The sequence below is a fragment of the Vipera berus genome (genome assembly GCF_964194415.1).
Source record: "Vipera berus genome assembly, chromosome: 1".
Taxonomy (NCBI): domain Eukaryota; kingdom Metazoa; phylum Chordata; class Lepidosauria; order Squamata; family Viperidae; genus Vipera; species Vipera berus.
In genome coordinates, this window is record NC_138202.1 from 115,873,223 (window position 1) to 115,898,468 (window position 25,246).

The 25,246-nt window shown below is 42.6% G+C and overlaps 1 protein-coding gene across 1 annotated transcript; it reads left to right on the forward strand.

Annotated features, from left to right (window-relative positions):
• Window positions 1-18: 18 nt before the first annotated feature.
• CPSF7 (cleavage and polyadenylation specific factor 7) lies at window positions 19-24,230 on the forward strand. The gene is made up of 9 exons (XM_081333351.1): window positions 19-342; window positions 14,790-15,008; window positions 15,673-15,776; window positions 16,750-16,895; window positions 19,209-19,614; window positions 19,996-20,114; window positions 20,197-20,371; window positions 20,575-20,748; window positions 22,407-24,230. The coding sequence occupies exons 1-8, from the start codon at window positions 289-291 to the stop codon at window positions 20,741-20,743; spliced, it is 1,392 nt and encodes a 463-aa protein (XP_081189477.1). The 5' UTR covers window positions 19-288; the 3' UTR covers window positions 20,744-20,748; window positions 22,407-24,230.
• Window positions 24,231-25,246: the final 1,016 nt, after the last annotated feature.

Sequence of the window (25,246 nt, forward strand, 5' to 3'; positions counted from 1 at the left end):
GGGGGGGAGATTCTCCGTTTCCCACCTTGCTCCTCGACCCCTCCTCTTGCGGGGCTGGTGTAGTTCGGTCCTCAGATGCGCGCGGAGCAAAGGGGGGCGGGGTTGCTTTGCGGTCCTAGGCCCGCCTTGCTGCTGGCGGCGGCGGCGGCGACGGAGGAGGAGGGCCGGGCCCGGTTCGTAGCCGCGCCAGAAAGGTTATCCCGGGGTCCGCGTTAACCCGGTTCTTTCCTTTGACCTGCAGTTGCCGCTCTTTCTCCCCGATTCTCTCTCCGTGTCGCTCTTGAAACTATGTCGGAAGGAGTAGACCTCATTGATATCTACGCCGACGAGGAATTTAACCAGGTAAGAAGTGTCGATGCGGCCTCATTGGGAGAGAAGAGGGCAAAAGGGCACAAAAAGGCTCGGATCTTACTGAAGCTTCATCTTGTTACTTACTTGGGGGGGGGGGCGACAGCGCGCTGATTTAACTGAACCGGTTGTTGTTTTTTTTGTTGTTGTTTTTTTAAAAAAGATTTTAACTCTGAAGAGGATTGAATACCAGGTAATTGCTGTTAAATTTCATTTGCGGTTCCAGTTGGAATAACATTTTCGTGCAGTATTTGCCAGTTGGTTTCAAAAAATGTTTTTTTTTTCATCTGCAAGGAAGAAGAAATAGTGTCCCTTTATTTGAAGTACTAATCATCAGCATAAATAAAAAAGTGCGGTTTGGAAGAAACGCTATCCTTTTTCTTGGGAAAGGCCAATTAGTGCATATTGAACTTTTCTTTTTAGCGGGAGCCAAAAACAAAACTGTGTTATCTGTAGTGTCACATTTACACACAAAAGTATTGAAATTAGTTTAACTTGTATTTGAGTGTGCTTTTCCTTTTTTTTATGGAATTGCATCTATTAAATGGAGTTGGATTTTTGTTTTGTTTTAGACTTGGATGTTGCATATGAAGAAGGGTTGCAGGAATTGGGTATGTCTAGTTTAATGAAAAGAAGAATTAAGAGTGCCATGATAGCCGTGTTCCAATATCTCAGGGGTTGCCACAAAGAAGAGGGGATCAACCTATTCTCCAAAGCACCTGATGGCAGAACAAGAAGCAAAGGATGGAAACTAATCCAGGAGAGAACCAACCTAGAAATCAGGGGAAATTTCCTGACAGTTAGAACAATTAATCAGTGGAACAGCTTGCCTTCAGAAGTTGTGGGTGTTCTATCACTGGAGGTTTTTAAGAAGAGACTAGACAACCGCTTGTCTGAAATCCTATAGGGTCTCCTGCTTGAGCAGAGGAGGTTGGACTAGAAGACCTCCAAGGTCCCTTCCAACTCTGTTATTCTGTTGCAATTACACCAGCTTGTCAATATTAGTTAAGCAGTATGGGCAGTCCTCAACCTATGGCCACAATTGAAACCAGAATTTCTGTTGCTAAGCAAGATGATTGCTAAGTGAGTCGTGTCTGATTTTATGACCTGTTTTGCCGTGGTTAAACAAATTCACTGCAGCTAAGCGAATCATGAAATTCTTAAGCAAATCTAGGTTTCCCAATTGACTTTGCTTATTGGAAGCCAGTTGGGAAGGTTGTAAATAGTCACATGATCCCAGGATGCTGCAACCAACATAAATACATTCCAATTGCCAACACCTGAATTCTGATCATATAATGCAATGTCAAAAATCATGGTCACTTTTTTCAGTGCTGTTGTAACTGAACAGTTGATAAATGAATGGTTGTAATTTGAGGACTGTACTCTTATCTCACTACTGATGCCATGCTGATTTAGCAACAAAGTAAAGCTAAATAAAATACTGAGAAACCATCAGTCATGCAATTAAATCCAGACTGCTCTTATCATCAGCAGAAGGAAAGCACAGTTAATATGCTATAGCATGGTTCTTACAAATAATAGTTACCATTTACTAGATTAAGATTTTTAGGGATAGGATGAGCAACGCTGGATTCCAATCTTATACTTTGGCACAACGAGCATAATTAACTCTTGATACTTTTATAAGCTGCTATATTAGATAATTTGTACAAAATACAAAGGAAGAATAAAAGGCAGGAGACACTTTATAATCAGAGTTACTAGATTTGAGAAAAGTATGTTGCTTTAAACTTTGGAAGAGGGAAGTTCCCTGTTTTTGTCATTCCCTATTTAGTTTGAATCTGTCTCCAAGCATGTTACAAACATAGCTATACATTATTTTAAATAAAACATTGGGAAGTCAGAATAATAACTTGGCAGGTAGAGGATTTGGAACCAAACCGTTCTTTAAAATTGCTTAGTACTAACAAAAGCTATCATTTAGTTTTGGAAGCACCTGAGATCATTGATATGTCTGTGATATAGTGGTGGAAGATGCCAGGTTCTATTGCTTATATCTCCTAGTAGAATTACTTAGACTTATGTCTAAAATTCTGTTACTGTAGATAAGTGTTGGAAGGAATAGGTTAATAATTTAAGCAGAGTTCTTAGGTTAAAAAATTGTGTAAGCTTCTGGATTCATTCATTCACATTTTTTTCTTATCAAATAGCTTCTTATAACAGGATTCAGAGATGTTTGCTTGGTATTTGAGTTGAAGTGTTAAAAATCAAATACCACTATTAAGTATTGTGTCTCTGATTTGTATCTTGGGGCAAAGCAACTTTCATATCTCCTAGTCTTGCCCTTTACTTAGCAGCAGCAGCCCACAAGGATATTTTGGATGGATATTTTCTGGGTAGCCGTTTCTGAGATACAGTCAGCACCTTTTTGAATAATTAAAATTCGCTATCTGGATATCAGTTTGAAGCTTCCTTTCTGGCATCACAAAAGTGCCTAATAGTATGTCCATGTTGTAGTCTCAAGTTAGAATTGTTATGCTTTCATTCTGGCAATATTTTTAGTCATCTCACATTTGCAGCTAGGACAAAGAAGGATAGTTTGGTAATTTTTCCAGCATGCTGGGCAGTTTGTATTATAAGAAGTGTTCGTGGAATGCTACAAAGTCTGCTGTGCTAATTATTATTTGGTGTTTCAGAGATCCAAGAAGTGATATTAAGACACAATAAGAGAATGGCATAGATGCTTGTTTCTTGTGTTTGTTTTTAAAGTTGGATGACAAAAGTCAGGAAACAATGTGTGTCATTCTTTGGCCTACGCATATGTTAATTCTTCTTACTTTTACGTCTTTATTAAGTAAAATAGGTGCCTGAGAGGATTACATGATGGATTAATTGTTGTCCATTACGTCTTTCATATTACCATAGTATTCTGAATTTACAGTTATTGGTTCTTTACAATCAATTTATTTATGAAAGAGTTCTGTTCTGGGTAGGTTTTAATTAGATTTATTCTCTGATACAGAATTATTTTTATGCTTCTTTCTATAAATCCTGGTAGAAGGTGGAGAGAAAAACAAAGGAAATAAGTATTACTTCTGTGATTTTGGAGTTCTGCATTATATATATCAAGACTGTTTTTTACTTATTATACATTCATTTCATTGCTAAAGCGTAATCTATTTGTCCTAGTTCAGTTTTATTGATGGAGAGAAATAGCATTTTGAAGCTATATACAGTATATATTTCCATAGGTTCATCTTGCTTTGAGTTCCTCTATAGGTCCCATTTGAATTGTTGCCTGTCCTTTTAAGAGGATTGATTTAAAAAGTAGTGGATATATGAATTTGCATTTGTCTATAATTTGCATTTCTTGACATACACATCATAGGAACTTGTATGTCTGTATTTGTGTATATAAACAGGTATACAGATAAATACTCAAAGGGTTTTGATTGCTTTTTGATAGATCCGTGGTCCCCATCTGTGGGCCGTGGCCCATTACTGGGCCTTGGCCACTGGGCCACATGAAGGGATGACCAGTACACACATGTATGCATGCACTTCCCACACTTGCACTCGTGCCGCTGCGAGCGTCCCTCGGCGCTAGTACCGCCTCGAGCATCCCACTGGCGTTAGCACCACCCCGCACCAAGCCATCCCACTGGCACTAGTGCCACCCTGACTCCTGCCGGCGCTAGCGCCACCCCACCCCAAGCATCCGCTCCCATTTGTGTGTGCGCACACGGATGAAACGGTGCCTGCCTCCCTTTCCAGGCTGCCAAACCAAAAAGGTTGGTTGTGATCATTTGCTACTATGATTTGTTGAATGGATTTTGGGCTATATAAGCTAATAAGGTTCAAGTGTCCTGCAAATATTGATTAATTCCGACAAACAAGATTAAAATCAGATTGGTATTTAGATAAACTATCAGGATTTAATTTGGTTGGCAGTATAGATTGGAACATTGAAAAAGAAATGAGCCATTTCCATATTGCCGCCAAGAAAATACAGTATTGTGGACTGTTTTCAAGAATGACATGAACTTGTTATTGCCTGTGATCCTGACTTAAAGGACCTTTGACTTTAAACACTGGGTCCCCATAAGCAGAAAACGTAGTTGTTTCCAAGCAAAGGAATGGGAAGCTGACTGTGAACATCTGGAAACTGAAGCATTACAGTACTGCTCTTTCTGTAAACGAGCGAATGTGTGTACGTGCTTCTGTAAATGCAGATGTATTCACTACAGGCTTCGAAATGGTTACTACTTCAGTTATTTGCTCTGTGTACTCATAGTTTTGCATATGTTTTGTGAGTCCTGATTTTTTTTCTCTTCAGTCTGAATCTCCCAATTTCCATGTGCTTTAGTTGTACTATAGCTATAGCTATTACAGATACAATGTAATATTATTTGAATGATTAGAATAAAGATTCCATGCATTTTTGTAATAATCTAGTGGCAGATTCATTTCCATGGTCTAAGTAGTCCAATTCAGAATGTCTTTGTTTTCCAAACTGAGTTTCCAAAGTTAAGGAAATCTCTGACATATTCTTCTTTAGTTTTTTATTAATTACTAATCTCTCCCCCCCCCCCCCCGCCCCGCCTTCATGTGATCCCTGGATTGTTTTAAATGCACTTTCTGCGGTGAGGTCTAGAAATAAAGTGGATGCTGTCAGATAACATGCATAAATTATTTTTGCATTCTATTTTGCTTCAATATTTTGTTCCCAATTGTCCCTTAAGGAATTTGTATATGCTTGTATTGCCCTTGAAGATTATCATTGTGTGTTTTTAGCTGTAAAAGTAACTAATGCTTCTGAACTGTTTTTGGTAGATTATGTTATGCTTTTTATGTAAACATGTATTATAGTTTTACGGAAGTGAATAGGATGTCAATGTCCATAATTTTCTTGTTTCAATTTCTTTTTTCCTAAACAGCATTCCATTGTGCAATGCATATAGATGCAAAGCCTACTGTTTTAATAGACAGAGTTTTCTGAATGGCAGGATGAGTTATAACAAGTGACCACGACCATGACTTACAAGTAAATTTAAAGAAAAGTCAGGTCTTGTAAAGATAATTCACTAAATTTTCTAAATACTTTTTTTATTTAAATCAGGTGTCTTCATCAGCCAAATACTTCTTTTGCATTTCAGCAAACTGTTTCTTCAAAATATTCAAAGAATAGAAGTTCAAAAGTTCAAGGAAAAAATATGTTCTGAGACTACTAACACCCCTTTTTCATTGTAAAAGTAAGGGAACTCACACCATGGCTTGGATTCAGATTTCCTATCAGCAGAAGCATAAAATGTTCACACAGGAAAGAGGACAGTTTTCACTATTTTTCCCCCTCATATACTTTCTTAGGACATTTTCTCATCCTTTTATCTAGTGAAAGTCTGTGATTTCTCTTCCATAAATGAAAGGAGCTCGTCCATTTGCAGAAGCAATACTTTGGATTCCTTCCTACCTATTTAATTTTTGAAAGGGAAAAAGATACAGAACTATAACTGGTGCAGAATGCATGTGGTAAATGATGCCAAATACGTAACACTCCTTACAGCACTCCTGCATGAGCTGCATTAGTTACTGGTGTGTTGCCAGATGTAATTCTATGTGTTGGTTGTCACTCTTAAAGACCTATTTCCAAGAGTCTCTACCTGTCCAATTGGATCTAGCAGATGGGGCATGCTGTAGACCCCACCCACCAAGGAGTGTTGATGAGCATAGGCTAGAAGACAACCCTTTCTGCACTAGCCCCTACTCTGTAGAATATTCTCACCTTGGAGATTAGAATGGCCCCAACCCTGTGGGCCTTTTGAAAGGCTTTAAAAATCTGGCTGTGTTCCCAAGTTGGGGGCACAGAATCAAATGTATTAAGAGCCCCTGTTTCTTGGCCTTACTAGCAACTGGCCAAGTATCTCAGCTGCTATGTATATTTATTTTGGATGTTTTTATGGTTTTTGAATTGTTTTATTGTTTTATACATTTGGAATTGTAAGCCATCCAGAGTCATTGGTTGAGATGGATGGCTGTAGAAATTGAAAGAATGAATGAATAAGCTTTATAAAGTGTATAAAAAGATATGCGTTCAAAACTGAAAATACTGTATATTTATGTTAAATATTGTGCCACACAGAACTCACTGTTTTTGCTAAAAGTATGTAGAATCATGGCTTTTGGTTCATCAATTGTACCTAATGGCTTTATTTACTTTTTACATTCCATTAAACATATGGCAAAATACAGAGTCATTAAGCAGGCAAGTAGCAGCTGCACGAATTCTGAGTTTGTGACTGTAAGTAAAATTAAGAATACAGAGCTACTTTGAAAAGGCCATGAGGAGTAACAAGTGATATTGGGAGTATGATAAAAAAAATGTAATGAGCCTGGTAAGATAAGGCAACTTTTAAGACTGCCTGGTAGTCATTAAGTGCTAAAAAGCAAACCTGGAAATGTCTTGAGAATCTTAATATTCAATAAAAAAATGACAGTATCTTTAAGGTAATATTTGATTTGTTCATACAGCGAGGATGAATAAGAATCAAATCACAGCAAAGAAAAGCAAATCGAAGAAGAAAGTGAAGACTGAGAAAGGCATATTTGAATGGAGTTTATTGAATGCTGATAAAGAGAGATGAGAAGTTTTAAGAACAGATTAGTGCATGAAACAAAATTTAGGCATGATAAAGCAGGACTGAGTTGCAAATTTTTAAAACAAGCATGAAGAGGAAGATGAAACAATGTTGGTATTATTCAGGTTTAGTGGTGTTATTCCTCCACCACCCACCCACCTCATTTATTTATTTATTTATTTATTTTTGGTGTACTACTTCTTACAGATAGTCCTCCCTTAACAACTACTCAGGCTATGACAGCACTGAACAAATGTTAGTAACAACCAGTCCTTGAAATTACAGCCATTTGCAGCACCCCCATAACACAATCAGAATTCGAGTGCTTGATAGCCCACCCACATTTATGACTGTAGCATGTGCATCAGCTCACCCCATTCACCTATGTCCCTCCCATCTCTGCCCTTTTACCTGCCTTGCACTCCACCATCTCTGCTGTGCTGTAATCCACCTCATCAGCAGTTGGAGGAAGAAATGGGTCTGGGTGGAGGAGGGCAAGTTGACCAAAAGAGCAGAGACGGTGATGACGAGCGACTGGTGGGCATTGAAGCGGAGACGAGTGCAGCAGAGCAGAAGGATGAGGTCCTTATCAATGGCATGGTTCTTGTCTGAGGACTGCAACCAGGACTACCAGAAGTGCCATTACTATTCAGAGCAGTCAGCTGATGTTTCCCTTTGCTTAGCAATGGAAATTAGGGATGCTAAGCGAAAACCATCTATATTCTATTTTTGTGAATAGTATTCCTTAAAAGGAATAGCATGATAGATGCATCTGGATGTATACAACTGAAATGTTACGTATTTATTTACTTATTTGTAAGATTTATACGGCTGCCTATGTCACAGGTGTCAAACTCAATCGCGTCATGTGACATATCGTGAAGTTTTTTGCCTTTGCAGAGCTGGGGTGGGCGTTGCCTGCACGTGACGCATCCAGCCCGCAGGCCGCCAGTTTGACACCCATGGCCTATGTCATATATTGATTTTAGCGAGTTCACAACAATCCATAAGGAGAAAAAAAAATTACTCCTCCCTCTCCCCAAGCATCAGACCAAATAGTCTCCCAGATAAGGCCCCATCCTGATCTAGTGCTTGGGAAAAGATCCAGGTCACCGCATCCTCCAAAAGAATAAATGGGTAGGTAGATAGGGATCTCTCAGATGTACTGTAAAGGGTTGGGACAGCCATCAGAAAGGCTCACCTCAGAGGTTCCATCAGGTGGCAATATTTAAGTGAGGGAGCCTGGATACACACCCCTGATATAAACTAGGGCTTTTCAACCAGTGGTACGGGTACCACCTGTGGTACATCGGCACCTGGCAGGTGGTACGTGACCATCCTAGAAAAGTGGCGAGGGAGGGGAATGAGCTGAACTGGTGGCAGCACCACACAGGCCTGAGCGAGAGATGGCTGGAGTGCAGGGCTGTCAGGGCTCAGAGGAAGAGCGAGGATCAGTACCGCTTTCCAGCTGATCGGCGCTTCAGGGCTGTCAGGGCTCAGCGGAAGCACCAGGATCAGCGCCAGGCTCCAGCTGGAGCTCGGCACTGATCCCGGCGCTTCTGCTGAGCCCAGAAGAAGCGCCGATGAGCTGGAATGTTGCAGCATCCCCAGGGTCTTGTGATTTACATTCAGATGCTTGGCAACTGATTCATATCAGTGTCCCAGGGTCATGTGAAATGACCAAAACCTGCTGCAACCACCCAGCAGATGGAGGGAGGGAATAAAAACCCAACACCCCCCACCCCACCCCCGCTGCCAATCCTCAACGGAAATGCTCACAACAATGAAAACCTTGGACAGGAAGAAGAGCGCTGCCGGGTGAGCAGGCAGGTGTCTTGCTCAGCTGTGGCTTGGGGGGCAATTTTTTCAGTGCCATTGTAACTTTGAACAGTCACTAAGCAAACTGTTGTAAGTTGAGGACTACCTGTACTTTATCACTTTTTTATTTTTTTTCTTTTAATTTTTTTTTTTTTGGTTCATTAAGTTTTTGACACTTTGCTAGGCGACTGGTGGTACTCGGATGTTGCCATATCCTAAAAGTGGTACAATGGGTGAAAAGGTTGAAAAGCCCTGATCTAAACTACTACCATAGATGAATATCTCAGGAAGAGGCAGACCCACAAATAACATGGCCCTATTCTGTGCGTGAAATATAATGCTAGCACTATGAAAATTGATACAATAAATCCATCCCAGCTTACTCAAAATGAAAATCCTATCACAGATAATGAAAATTAGGATTATTGTTAACAAAGTAAAATTAATGGATTTTTAACTAGATTGTGGAAGCCCGGTAAGTGAATGAAACATAAATTATCAATATGCACACACACATATTATTGAGGAGTTTTTAAATGTTAATTTTCAATCATTCTGAGAAATTGAATACAACTTTAGAGAATTTGTATTACATTATTTCTCTAATGCTACCAAATTCCAACCAACTCTGGGTTGCTCAAAAATAAAGAATATAAAAACAAGTAACTAAAGATATAACAATCCCTAAAAGGATTTACAAAATAGTTACAAACTGGTAGTCCATACAATATAGACAACAGCCTACCCCAAGGCTAAGGAGAACAACTAGCATTTTCAGTCCTTCTGAAATACAATAGCAGGGGGAACCATCCAAATCTCTAAAACACAACTTCATGCCAAAGGGCAGGAGCTGATACAGAGAAGGAACAATTCCTGGGTCCCAAAATATGACATTGTTTAATCAGTGGGACTTAGAGTGCAGACACTCAGCCAGGCAAAAACCATGACTAGGCTGTCCCTTGAATAACTGGACCTAAAGGGTGTGTAGGCTTTATGGGTCATAACCAGCACCATGAATTGTACCTGAAAACACTGGCAATCTGTGCAGATTCTGAAATCCATCAGTGAAGATGATACTGTATTCTGGACAAGTTGAGGCTTCTAAGCCAGAGGTCCCCAGCCTTTTGGGCACCAGGGACTGCTTCCGTGGAGAGAGGTTTTTCCATGGACCAAAGGGTGCATGGTTTTGTGTGCTGCCTGCATCTTGCAGATGGGGCTTTGCTTGTTTGTGCAGCCCGATTGCTGGCATGCCACAGCCCAGTACTCGTCCACAGACCAGGGGTTGGGGACCCCTGTTCTAAGCAATCTAATAGCACCCCGCTGGAGACCAAAACATTGCAGCAGTCAGGCTGTGAGATGACAAGGGGATGAGGGTTGAGTGTCTAGAACAGACATATCAAACACAAGGCCCGGGGGCCAGATCCGGCCCGTGAAGTGGTTTCATGTGGCCCGCGAAGCCATCCTGGAAACAGTGAGGGAATGGCCCCCACTGCCTTGGCCCTGGCCCAGAGACCCTCCTTCTGCCAGAGATCCTCAGATCTGTCCCACTCCTGCCCAGGCCTCCATAGGCACCATTGATGCGAATGATGTAGAGCTGGCCACGCCCACCCAGTAGGCCATATGCACTCTAGCCACGCCCACCCAATAGGCCACGCCCACCCAGCCCCCTGAGGGCAACCGCAATGCTAATGCGGCCCTCAATGAAATTGAGTTTGACACCCCTGGTCTAGAATATCATCAAATTCAGAAAAGGACACAAATACACCAGATGGAGCTATGCAAAGGTCTCCTTGGCCATAACTCCCCTCCTCTTTGAATAGGAGTTGAGCCAGCCTAAGAAAACTCACAGGTTGTGGCCCGCTCTTGAGGGGAAAGTGCAAAATCCTCAAACCTAAGTGTCCGGGTAACCACAGCCACTTCTTGATCATGGTGAGAGAGCCAGAGTCCGTTCCTCCCCATCTAAGCCTGCCTTCAGGTGCTCAAACGTCCTTACTTGGCCTGATGTTGAAAGATATAATGGGGTATAATTGGCTGATAATATTGGATCCCAAATTGGTGAGTGACCTCACACAATGGTTTGATGTAGATGTTGAACAAGAGGAGAGAAAGTGTGGGGCCCTATTGCACCTTGCAAAGGGGGGGTGACTAGGAACAACCTTCCCATGTCAACATCAACTGGAACTAGTCTTGAAGGAAAGATCACCATAATGCAGCACCCCCAATTCCTAGCTCTTGGAGTTGGTTCAGACGAATACTGTGATTGATAGTATAAAAAACTAGTGAAAGATCAAAAAGCACAAGATGGATGTACTATCCCATCCTACCTCCACATCAGGTCATCATCAAGTATGACCAAAACCTAATACTGAATCCTGGCCTAAAACATGACTGAGATGTGTTTAGATAATCCATTTCCCTCAAGATCTTTTGTAACTGCAGTACAACCATCTTCTTAACAGGGTTGGAGATAGAATGATAATTGTCTAAAACAGTTGGTTTCAAAAATGAGACCATCTCCTCCCTCAAGGAGACTAACATTACTGAATGGACGCAACTCCAGAAAACAAGTTGCTGAAGGAACTACACAGAGAACCTCAAAATCCCAACTCAGATACATCCTAGATCCATGGTGGCAAACCTATGGTACGCGTGCCACAGGTGGCACGCAGAGCCCTCTATGGGCACACACGCCATCGTCCCAGTCCTAGGCCTTCAGCTGGGTTTTATAAAACCTTTTCGCTTTAGGCCTCCGCCGTCATGGGCAAAAAAAGGTTCAATCAATCAATCAATTTCAACTTGCGGAAAAAAAAAGATCTCGCAAAGTTGGAATTGATTGATTGAACTTTTTAGTCCCACCCAGTCTGCCGTTACCACCACAGCCACACCTACCCAATGGGCCACGCCCACCCAGCACCTGACAATACATAAGTGGGTTTTGGGTTGCAGTTTGGGCACTCGGTCTCTAAAAGGTTCGCCATCACTGTCCTAGATCATAACACAAGACTATGTCCCTGGCATTTGGCCAGATGTGCCCAGTTAGAATTCATTCAGTCTGGATTTGATTTTCTTTATTTCCCAAATAATCAGATATTTCTCACAGCAGCCCTGCAAATGCTCTAATACCATGTCATTCCCTAGCAGTGATCACACCACCCTCAGAAGGGCTGCTGAACAGCCTTTAGTGGAAGCAATAAGGGCAGAGAAATACTAACATTTTCCTGTCCTTATTGCCACAAGGTCATTCCCCATTATGTACTCTTAACCTTGTTCAGTCATAAATAAGTGAATATAAATTGGCACTAAAGAACTAAAGAGCCTCTTGTTGCAGGTGAAGAAGGAGAGTGCAAAACTTGGGTTGAAACGTAACATTAAGAAAACCAAGATCATGGCATCCGGCCCTCTCAATTCCTGGCAAATAGATGGGGAAGAAATGGAGGTAGTGACAGATTTTATTTTCCTCGGCTCCAAGATCACTGCAGATGGGGACTGTAGCCAAGAAATTAAAAGACGCTTGCTCCTGGGGAGGAAAGCCATGGCAAATCTAGACAACACACTAAAAAGCAAAGACATCACCCTGCCAACAAAAGTGCATATAGTCAAGGCTATGGTCTTCCCAGTTGCAATGTATGGCAGTGAAAGCTGGACCATAAAAAAGGCTGAGCGCCAAAGAATTGAGGCCTTTGAACTATGGTGCTGGAGAAGACTCCTGCGAGTCCCTTGGACTGCAAGGCGATCAAACCGGTCAGTCCTAGAGGAGATCAACCCTGACTGCTCTTTAGAAGGCCAGATCCTGAAGCTAAAACTCAAATACTTTGGCCACCTAATGAGAAGGAAGGACTCACTGGAGAAGAGCCTAATGCTGGGAAAGATTGAGGGCAATAGAAGAAGGGGACGACAGAGAATGAGGTGGCTGGATGGAGTCACTGAAGCAGTAGGCATGAGCTTAAATGGACTTCAGAAGATGGTAGAGGACAGGAAGGCCTGAAGGAATGTTGTCCATAGGGTCGCGATGGGTCGGACACGACTTCGCAGCTAACAACAACAATTCCAGAAATGGTGCCACTGAGAATTAGGGCAGAATCTGTAGATCCTCCTGGACTCATGGTTCCTGCTTGAGATAGCAGTCATGGCCAGGAGAATATTTGCAGAAATATATCTTGTATGTCAGTTGACGTTTTCCGGAGGCAATGCTCACAGTCGCTCACACACTAATCACTTCCCAACTGAACTATAGCAATGCATTCTATATGGAGTTGCCCTTAAAGAGCAGAACACCAGCTGATTCCCAGTGCAGAGGCACATGCAGTGTGGTGAGCACCCGTATAACACTAATGCTACATGATCTTTACTATGGATTCAGGTGCAATTCAAAGTACTTCATTGCATGAAGTTAAGTTAATCTGGGACATTCCCAGTAGGTTTCTGCCCATTCCACTAGATCCAGCGTAGTGGCTATGCCTCAGGTTCCTTCAGTAGAACAACATTGCCTGGTGTGGGTCTAGGAAGTGTGCCTTCTCTGTTTATGTTGCCTGCCACTCTAACCCACCACAGATTCCTATAGCTCTGAATCCATTAGCTTTGCAAAAGGCAATGAAGACCTGATTATTCCCTAAGGTAACATCCACAGGATGTTAATGGAATTCATCATAATGTGTGTGAGATATGCAGATAATGTTACGGTGTTTCCATGAGGCTTGTTTATTTTTGTTCACTGCCCAGAGTTCCTCTAGGCTACATCAGCAATTGTATAATTTTAACAGTATAAGTACTGTTAAAAGATACATGTATGTGCGCATGCATGTGTGTGTATGTTATTGAGCAGTGAGTTGGATCTAGTTGAAGTAAAAAGGTAAAGGTTCCCCCGCACTTGTGTGCTAGTCGTTTCCGACTCTAGGGGCCGGTGCTCATCTCCGTTTCAAAGCCAAAGAACCAGCGCTTGTCCGAGGACGTCTCCGTGGTCATGTGGCCGGCATGACTAGACGCCAAAGGCGCACGGAATGCTGTTACCTTCCCACCGTAGTGGTCCCTATTTTTCTACTTGCATTTTTACGTGCTTTCGAACTGCTAGGTTGGCAGAAGCTGGGACGAGTAACAGGCGCTCACTCTGTTACGCGGCACTCGGGATTTGACCCGCCAAACTGCTGACCTTCTGAACGACAAGCTCAGCATCCTAACCCACTGAGTCACCACGTCCCCATCTAGAGTTGGAAACGACGTAGGTCTCATTAAATTCAGTGTGACATCTTTTCAATTGTATGGTTTCAGGGAATTTAGGCAAATTCCTAGTCAATCAATACTCGGTTTGTTCTTCCAAAAAACCAAAACGTGATTTTGGTTTCTTAGTACAACAGCAAATAGAACTTTTCATCTAATGTAAAATTGCTGAGTTTCAAATTTCATTCTAAAGGAATTTGTCGGTGGAATCAAGGGAGATGATGCCAGGTCTTTTTATGAGATAAATTTCCATCTCTTATTTGGTTGCAATCTCTTGCTAAATCAGAACATTATTATCACTGATTAGACAGCAGGGAAATATTTAGAAAAAACCTGATTGAGTTATCTGTTTTTTGGTAAATGAATGAGGAAAAAAAAGGGCTGTTAATTTAACATTTGTAAATATACCGTAGTATATGAGAGCATGGAAGCATAAAATGAAAATCTTTGTAACTGTGACAGCAGTCAACTAAATATTCATTACATTTGAAGAGGAACATTGGGGACTTAGGTGCATTAGTAAATAAATCCATCCTACTAGACTTTTTCCTTAAGTTTTTAGGAATTCAGGAGATGATATGTGTCAGGCATGTCAAACTCACAATGTCACGTGACATTGCGTGACATATCGCAACTTTTTCCCCATTGCCGGCAATGGGGTGGGCGCAGTTTCGACATGATGCATCTGGCCCGTGGGCCAGCAGTTTGACATGCCTGATACAAGTGTATTTTACAAATATAGTAAAAGATTTAAAAACATTACTGGAGCTCTAGCCATGAAGATGCTTAGTAGTATCTTCCTCTTTCTAGGACTCTGAATTTAGTAATGCTGACCAGATGGATCTATATGATGATGTGCTAGCTGCCAGCTCACAACCTTCTGAAAGTTGCACTAGCAGCTCTGAGCCACCAATTGAAAGCCGCCAAGAACAATCTCCTAAGTCAAACAGCAAATCGCCTGCTATTTTGTATACGTACAGTGGACTGCGCAATAAAAGGGCTGCTGTTTATGTGGGCAGCTTTTCTTGGGTAAGTATTGTAAATTAGAACAGGAAATAAACAGTATAGTAAGTTGACTTTTTACAAAACACTCATTGGTAATTTCAGAGAACAAGTGCATTAAGTGCTTTTGTCATATGTTCACTTTGATTGATATAAACTATAATAGCCATAGATGCACTAATTGGTTGAAGCATTTACTCTATGCTACAAAACACAATTTTCTTCTGATGCAGGTGGTTCTTTTTAACAATAGATAGAGATACACTATTGGTGTATACCTGAGGGGAAGAATAGTAACTTCTGCTAGCATCCATTTGGACAAAGATTTGATGAAACATTAATGTAGTTGCTTTAAGAGGTTCTGCCTCTTAAACCAGGACTGCTGTTTTGAGGATACAGAAATTTGGATGATTATTAGATGGCAGCAGAAGAGTTATTTCTTTATCATCTAGACAACTCAGATACGATAACTTTATTCTTAGAGCTGCTATGTTGTCCCCCACCCCTCCAAAGAAAAAAGGGGGGGAAATCTGCTGAAGTAAATATGTATAGTAAGAGGAAATAGTCTAGTATAAAGAAATGTAACGAGAGTTCAGCAAAGGAAAATTGCAGCATTCTATTATTTTACTAATTAGAAATCTTACAGAAGTTTAAGATAAAATGCTGTGATTTTATATCTCTTCATATACAGTGGACAACTGACCAGCAATTGACCAGAATAATCCGCTCTATAGGTGTTTATGATGTTGTGGAGCTGAAATTTGCTGAGAACAGAGCCAATGGCCAGTCTAAAGGGTGAGCAATGCAGGGCTTCTCTGTTAATGATTGAAACGTGAAGGGCAGTCATTATGGAAGATACTTCAGAATAATCTGGACTACTTTATGATAAATCATATATATGAAAATATGCATGCAACATTTGGCTTTTTGAATGTGGCTTTATTTTTGAAGAAGCTGAACATTTTGCACTATGCCTGCCTGACAAAAAATTTACTTTGGTAAAATTTATATTTATTTTGAATGCTATTCTAGGGCCACACTTCTGGCAAAGATAGGACCATTATAAAGAAAAGTATGAAAGAAGTACTGATTAACTTAATTTGAACATTGGTTTTGCTTGATTGCTTCAGGATTATGCAAAATATTTCAGACTTGAAATGGATAGAAAAGGTGCTTTCAAACATAGAGCATTTTAAATTAACGAATTGTTCTTCTGTTATACGTGTACGTGTATCCTCTCTAAGAAACCTGTCTTTGCTACTCCTTCACCCTCCAGCTATACATAGAAGGATTCCTGAAGGGAAGAAAGAAAGAATTTGTTTGCAGGAAAAGCAGACCGCTGAAATCAGGAGTGTGAAGGGAAGATCAGACTGAAAAGGAATAGAAAGGGGAAATGCATGTCTGAAATTATCTAAGAGAAAGAATGACCAAGTGAAAACGGGAGGCAGAAAACTGGCCAAATTGGGTCAGGTTATTTAACCTAAAATGTTTAACTCTTCCGGCACTAAGGAGATGATGTGGGCAGTGGAAAGAAATGAAGATACTGTTAGGTGGAATTCTGCAGAGATGAAGAGGCAAAGGCCTTGGAGGGAAGCTGCTCTCCCCACTTCCCCCCCCCCCCCAATATGATTAAGTACGAGGAAAGCTGGGAACTTACAATTGTAGGAGAATGGCTGATTGTTCCCTTCCCTTCCCCTTGTTTAGATGGTATTCCTGACAAGAGTTTCCTAATAGTCTTCCGATGATTTTTCTGTGGCTCTTTGAACAGATACGCAGAAGTGGTTGTTGCTTCTGAAAACTCAGTCCACAAACTTCTAGAGCTGCTACCAGGGATGATTCTAAATGGAGATAAAATGGAAGTGAAGTTGGCTACCCGGCAAAACCTTGCACAGTTTGAGGCACAAGCCCGAAAACGTAAGTTGAGCATTTGCAGAAATAGGAATACTTTTTGGGGAGGGGGGATGATTTCGGTACATTTAAATATAATTGAAGCCTATCAAAACCTCCTATTTACCACCCTCCAAATTGCACGGGCTTAACTCTGAAGATTTCTGTCATATCTGGAACACTCCATATCCATAAATAGCTGCACCCTGAACTTCCTCCAGAATTTTTGTGTCTCTAAAGGGGAAAGGTTATGGTACTCTGTTTGGGACCTCACATTGACCATTGAAAATTGGCAATACGTGTCTTGGGTTTTTCCATTTAGTTTCTCCATTGACTTCTTTAAGAGGATGATGTTGTAGGTCCCAGTGTCATCCAGGATTAATTTGATTAATTAGATTTTGATCCTTTTTTTCCATCCTAGAGCTGAAGGTAGTACACATAGAACTCTGTCCTCTTCCTTTTTTTTCTCTCTCTCTCACAAAAGCACTTCTGTGAGGTAGGCTGGGCAAGAGAGAATGGCCCAACTACCCACTGAACTTGCATCACTGAATGTTGCCTATATACTAGTTTCCCCACTTAACACCTTAATCACTGCACCATGCTGGTGTGAGGGAAAGACTTAAAGAAATAGAATTTAATTAGATCAGCCAAATAGCTATTTCCCACTCTCAGGGGTACCATTTTTGTATTTTGTGGCTTTTTGTGATTTGTCCTAGACCAGGGGTGTCAAACTCAATTTCATTGAGGGCTGCATCAGCATTGCAGTTGCCCTCAGGGGGCTGGGTGGGTATGACCAGGGTGGGCGTGGCCTACTGGGTGGGCATGGCTGGAGTGCATGTGGCCTATTGGGTGGGCATGGCCAGCTCTACATCGTTCGCGTCAAGGGTACCTATGGGGGCCTGGGCAGGAGTGGGACAGATCTGAGGGTCTCTGGCAGAAGGAGATGGGACCAGGGAAGTGCCAAGGCATGGTCCACTGGAGGAGCCTCACTGTTCCTCTCAGGCCATGGGGGGGCTGGACGGTGGCGCGGAGGTCAAATGCCCAGCCCAGCCCCACTTCCCCAAGGGGGCACCCAGCTGCACTTACCTCCTCCTCAAGGCTGCTGCTGCTATGCTTGCTCTCCTTAGCCAGGTTGCTCATGATGGGTACGAGGGCAAAGTCAAGAGGGAGGCCCATTCCCTCTCCATATGAGGAGACTGGGCTTTGTATCCAAAGCTTCCTTAGCAATAGGATGGGAGATCCCCCAGGATAGGCCAGGAGGAGGGGGCAAGGGGATGGTGAAAGGGCAGCAGGGAAGGACTAAGGCAGGACTTCCCTCAGACCCTCCCCCTTCCTTCCTTCCTTCCTTCCTTCCTTCCTTCCTTCCTTCCTTCGAGTGGTGGGAAAATATTTGAGGTGAGGGAGGGAGAAAAACAGGCAAGAAACGCAGCTGGGGAAGTGTCATCCTTTGTGTGGAATGAAGAAATGCACCATCGCCTGGAAATGGCCAGCACGTGGCCCTTGCCTACTTCACATATCTGGCTTGGTGGGCTCTGGGGGAAGGGATGCCATGAGCAGCATGAGAGTCGATGTTACCCACGCAATGCTGTTCACCCTGGAGCCTGCCCAGTTTTGGCAGGCAGCGGGGTGCTCTCCTCACAGTGCTAAGAGGCTGAGCCAGGTGGCATGAATCTGAAGAGTAGCGCAACGCTGCCCAGCCCCTAGCCTGCCCGAAGTAGGCAGGGCCATGTGCTGGCCACTTCCAGGCAATGGTGCATTTCTTCATTCCTCACAAAGGGTGATACCTCCCCAGCGCACGCCCAGTAGGCGGGGCCAGTGCAGCAGGGGCTGGTCCCTCGCTGTTTCCAGACAGCCTTGTGGAGCTAAGACTGAATGTGTTTCAGCACAGATGGCCACCACGAAATTGTACATTGGCTCCCGGCCGGCCTGGGCCAGGGACAAGGCAGCGGGAGCTGTTCCCTCACTGTTTCCAGGATGGGTTCGTAGGCCACATGAAACCACTTCGCGGGCCGCATCCGGGCCCCGGGCCTTGTGTTTCACACGTCTGTCCTAGACAATGGTCAGGTATCAGTATTGGCAATAATTTAAATAACGCCTGTTTCCATTGAGTCAGATACCTGGATCTCTCTACAAAATTTAAGCCCCGTGTGAGCATAAGAGCAGAATCTATCCTTCCTATGATATAAGCAATCAGAAACTAGAACAAAGTGGGATTTTATTTCTTTTACTTTGTCACAGCAATGTGACAAAAAGTATTTACTGGAAGTTTATACTGTATGAAACGGAAATCCTGCGCTACTCGTCTGCTTAATACTTTTCCTCATTTGTGATGTCTAACAGGGGTGCCTCCAAGGGCTCACTCGAGGGATTCCTCAGACTCGCTTGATGGCCGAGCGACTCCAACAGAGAACGCTATCCCACCCCCACGCATTGAGAAACCTCCTGTTTTGCCTTTCTTTAACCGTCCCCCCTCTGCGCTTCCTCTGATGGGGCTGCCCCCTCCACCCATACCGCCCCCTCCGCCCCTTTCTTCGAGTTTTGGAGTTCCCCCTCCCCCTCCTGGTATCCATTACCAGCATCTCATGCCTCCCCCACCTCGACTTCCCCCCCACTTATCTGTGCCACCTCCGGGTTCGGTGCCACCTGCCCTGCACCTCAATCCAGCTTTCTTCCCACCCCCAAATGCGGCCATGGGGCCTCCACCTGATGCCTACAGCAAGGCTTCTGCGCCGTATAATCACAGCAGGTGAGAACGAGTCCGCTCTTAAGAATGTGCAAAAACTGGAAGCAGCACGAAGAATAGTGTCAGGGTGTGTGTGTGTCTAATTAAGAAAAGGGACTTTGTAAATTGTTTCTTAGGATAGAAAAATGTGTTTTAGCTGGGCAACCTAGAAATGCCGAAAATGCCTCCAGTCACAGGGAAAGATGTCATCACTTCATAGTCTTAAGATTTACCACAATATCTGCTATGGTGGGAAATAGAGAGAGAGGGAGAGAGAGATTCAGCAAACTACTTCCTTTTGGGTAGGGGCAAGGCTATATTAATCATGCAGGGTGGGCAAAGTTCTGCTTGAAAAAATTGTTCTCTGCCTCTGAATGATGATGGGTGCGTTCTTCCGTACCGCAGCAGGGAGTTGGGCCCATTACCTCCCCCGGTTGGTGAAGCCGAATTTGATGATATCATGAATAGGAATCGAGCAATTTCCAGCAGTGCCATATCCAAGGCTGTGTCTGGGGCCAGCGCAGGTAAATGCAGTTGCTTGATGCTGTCTTTCCTTCCTAGCTCAGGCCTCAGTTTTAACATCTTGTGTATGTTGTTACGCTGCAGGGGATTACAGTGATGCTATCGAGACTCTGCTTACAGCCATTGCTGTAATTAAACAGTCGCGTGTAGCAAATGATGAGCGGTGTCGGGTCCTTATCTCTTCGCTTAAGGATTGCCTTCATGGCATTGAAGCCAAGTCTTACAGCATGGGCACCGGCGGCAGCAGCGGTTCTTCGAGGTTTGTTAACAACAAGCAAAACTGTTTGTATTTATCTGGCTGGATTTATTACATTCACGATTCAGTCCTATTTTTCTTTGCTTGGGATTTGCACATCCTTATAAGCGGTGTGTCCCTTTGTGCAAAAAAAACCCAAAAAACAACAACCCCTAACAGCAAGTTTATCCAATTACCCCACTTGACATTTCTTGTTAATTTTCCAGAAAAAGACATCGGTCACGTGATAGGTCACCCAGTCGGTCACGTGAGAGCAGCAGGAGGCACCGAGATGTGGTTCATAATGAAGATCGACATGAGGATTATTTCCAAGAAAGAAGCCGGGAGCACGAGAGGCACAGAGACAGGGACAGAGAAAGAGATCGGCATCATTGAGAGAAGTGAGAACATTTTTTAGATGGGGCAAGGGAATGTTAATATGCCTGTCTGTCTTTATTATGTCTTCCTTTAAAAAAAAAGAAAGCAATCTGTCTCTTCCCTCTAATTGGGTATCCTAGTCCATATTGTTGTCAGCAGAATCCATGGTGGGCATTGGGCAGGAGACGTGATGTTCTATTAAGACTTGAATCCTGTTTTTTATTTGTGGGCATTTAATTGTCAATGCTTTGTAAAGTTGTTTCAGAAGTTTGGGGGGGGGGTCTTGAAGGATTAGAAAATAACTTTTATTTGTCAGTACCTTTCTTCCTGTTGTTGCCAATTCCTTTTTATGTGACGCAGCTTCAAGAACAGATAGTCCTCAACTTACGACCTTTTGTTCAGCAACCGTCCAGAGTTACCACAGTGCTAAACAAAGGGATTATGATTGGTCCCCAAAGTTCTGAGTGCTGCAGCACTCCTGCAGCCACATGATTGTGTTCTGGGTGCTTGGCGATCCATTTGCATCTGCAGCTGGTTGCCAGGCGCCTCGTGATCACCAGTTGCAGTTGTCCTTGCCGGCTTCCCCAGGAGGTTAATGGGGAAGCTGGCAGGGAGGGTCGCAAGCTGCTGTCTCTGGAGGCTGACTGAAAAACCTCTGTGCTGAGGCAGGATTTGGGTGTTTTCCGCCACCCACCCACCCCCGAGTCGTGTCGTTGAGAGTTGGCTGAAAAAGCTTCATGCTGAAGTTCTCCTGGTCTGATAGTTCACCTCTTAGGGTGATTGAAGTCAAGTCTGAACCCTTTCAATGGTACAGTCCAGGACCAGTGACTCGCCACAATTGCCCACTTCCGAATAGAGTGGGAGCAAGTGGGATCCTCCTCATTATGCTCGCTAATCCCCCGTGGGAGTCACAACCCATAATTTGAGAACTCCCGCCTTGAGCTTGCAGGGATGTAAGGAACCATAGCATCACTTAAAATATGAGCACCTTCTCCAAAATTTGGCTGGTTTTTCCTGTTTTGTTTTGTTTTCAGGGAAAATGACCACATGCCCCCTTTGACCCCAAGGCAAGGCAGGAAAGCAAACTTCGGCCCATGGGCCCAAAAGGATTATCCAGCACAGCTGTAGATAATCAGACCAGAGCTTCTAATTTAACTACTTAAACGAAGGAAATCCTGAAGCACATTTGTGCAGAATCTGCTTTGTTCTTTCCTGGGTGAAGTATATGCCTAAATTCATATCTTATTTCAGAAGGGGAAATACTGGTAAAACAAAATTTCTTAAAAAAAATATCTCAAATTTAACTGAGTTTATTCCACTGTAATCTGCTCTGGGTTAAAGGGAATTGGACACTTCAGAACAAACAAACAAAACTAAACTACAACCTTTTGATTTCCACCTATTTCTGAATAGTTGCATAAGACCTGAGGTGGTGGTCTTTTGGGGTAGGTACCATTCGGTGATGAGAAGTAAATGGTTGGACTATGCCTAGTCTATATAATTCAGTGGCAGAATAAACCTGGCTTCAAATCCTAATCCGGGTCAACTGCTCTGAAACAACCCACAACTTTCAATTCCCTCTGTATATAGGAATTCACTCTTGGAATTGCACTTTTCTAAACTCTGCTCTCAAAAATGCCTTTAAAAGTGACTAATATTTTATGTTTCTTTCTTTTTGCAGGGATGCTGGAAGCATTCAGTGTTTTTATGGACTTATATCCTGTCCTTAATCAAGACTAAAGGATGGGGGATTTTCCACCCACTCCTTCCCGCTGCCCTCTGCTCTTTCCAGACCCCTAGGAAGTGACTTTGCCTGTAGGACTCCATCTGGCACACTATGGCACTAAGACTTGAGTTCTTCCTAAGTGTGCTGCTGCTGCTGCTGTTGCTTGATGGAGGAACACTGAATGACTTGGAGTTTGGGAGGGGTTGTCTGAGCCACTGTGACGAGGGGGCCATTTCAATCCATGGATTCTTGGACCCAAAGAGAATGGTGCTTTCCACAGAGGTCTGTCACCTCTTTCCTTTCCATGGCGTTTTAGAAACACCTAGGGAGGAAATACATCCAGCTTCTCTCCTGTAGGAAGACCTCATGCTTCAGCACAGCACAAGGTATATTACCATAGCCTCACTGGAGCTTATGTTCAAAGTTCAAACTGCATTGTCTTTTTAGGCATCAGTCCATAGAGTCCTCCTTAATTTTTGATCCTTTTTCCAAAACAGCTTCAGTCTTGCACTCTTAACAGCTTTGTACACAGCTTAGAAAAGGTTTGTTTTTCTTTTCTGGAATGAGAACAGGCTAGCTGTTGCTTCCAGTCATGCCTCTTTAATTCCTGACATTTCTCATACCAATTTAACCTAACTTCTTTTTAGGCGGGGCTGTGCTGCTAAGCTTGCCCATAAAATTGAGTCTCCCTTAAAAAAAATAAATCTACCTTTCGCTATTCCAGGAACTCTATCCACAGGTGATTTACTGACAAATTCCTTGCTTTGTTTCACGCTTTAGCTGCTCTGATTGTAATTTCGTACACAAACATTTGTTTTCAAGGCCATTCTTTCCCAGTATATCGCCTTCCTTGTTGTAGAGGAAGAGTTGTGACTAGATACAGGAACATCGAATTGGGGCAAAGTCAAGCTGAGGCTTCTGGACATTACTGATTAGAGCACACCTTGAGCATTTTAAATTGTGTGTGATGTAAGTGTTGAACTAAGGTCCAAAACTACCCTTGCCCCCATTCTCATTTGGAATTTTCACTTTGGTGGGATTCACTCACACATTTGCTTCAGTGACATAAAACCTTAGTGGTCTCTGGCATGCCAGCTGAGGGAAAGAACAAAGTTAATTTTTTATTATGTAAACATAGAACTAGGATTCCTGGATCCAGTGAGCCTTTCAGCTGGCAATCAATTGAAACCAGAAACATATTACATGAGGATCCTTATGGGAAAACAGTGGCTGCAGAAATCTTGATTCAAGTGTCACCTTTGAGATGGAACTTTTTGAGGTGTGCATTTTAGTTTTCAGTGCTCCGTCCTAGCTGAGCACCCCAGTTACACAAAATCAAGTTACATACCCAGGATTTATGACTATCCAACTGCATGGTGAAGCCCTCCTCATAGAAGGATCTGTCTTGTCTCAGAGAACAATTGGATAGATTAAAGAGGATAACTGTGTCACCAAGGGATATGATGCCTCCTTTTGTGCTGTTGATCCAAGAGGGTCTAAGGTCATTGTTTTTTTAAGAGGAAATAAAAAGTTAAATGTAAGCCAGCGGAGAGAGCTTAAACTGTAAAGTATACAGTACGGATTGGAAAAGTTGCTTTTTACCTAATGGGACATTTTTAGTTTGTTTTGAAATAATGGAAGAAAAAGAAGAAGAAAAACAGAAAACATAACTTCAGTTCCCTTCTACTCTCCCACTCCTGTTCTTCGTGATTTGATTTGTTTGTCTTTTTCTGATAGGTTGGAAATTGTGTAATAAACTTGATGATATTGTCAATCTTTTATACTGCATTGTATTGTTTCTTTTCCTTTTGTAAGTTTTAAAAGGGAGGGCGAGTTGTTTTTTAGAAATCTCCATTAAAAAAAAGATTGTAGGGGGAGGGATTGGGCTAAATGTGACTTAGATACGTCAGTGAAGATGTATAAATAAGGCAAGTGCCATGTTCTAGCTGGGTGCTAGCCCTTGTACAACCATGGCTTTATGTAATGCTAAATTAGTTCAAAAACCACTTTGTGTACAAAAATTAAAATGCCTTTTTAAAAGATAAAATTTCTATCTCATCATTATATTTAACTAATCATACTTCAGACTGTGTCTGAACATTTGACAAAATCCCTGAGAGTATTGACTTCTGGTTAAACTTAATAATCCCCGGGTGGGGGTGGGGGGGTTGCTGTCTTTACCTGAATTTAGTTTTTGGTCATGATTTTTTTTTTATAGCCTGGTTACTTTAGACATAGGAAAACATGCTGGAGCAGGAAGTATACCTACACTCCTACATTTCATAGGAAAATACACATTACTGGGAGATTGCTATAAACTGGGCATAAGACCTATTTTGCCATACTGCATAAAAGTTTGCACTTCACTTCCTTCGTATAAAGAGTGAGCAATCTTCTCAAGGATCCCTGCCAGTAACGTCTCATTCTCATTGGGCAACGGTTGTCCTGAGTCTAGTGAGCTGCTAGAGGAGAGCAAGCTTTTGCCAGAGAATAGAACGCCTTGCGTACAAGAAGCAAACCGCTAAAAGAAAATCTCTGCCCTCCTGTATGTGAACAGTGTTCCACTAAGCCTCTGGTTTGCCATAAAATGGTGTCTGCAATACTGTAATCAGTGATGAGGCTTGAAGGATGTCATGCTTTCAGAACATAGTAGCTTGAGTAATGGACTCCTGTGGGTGGGGCTTAGTTCTAAGGGGGTTGGGTTTGCCTAGTTGCTAGGCATCCATTATGAACTTGTGCATCAGACGCAATCTCAAGTAGGCCAAGCAGGTAGCTGGCCTGAAGAATTGGTGCCA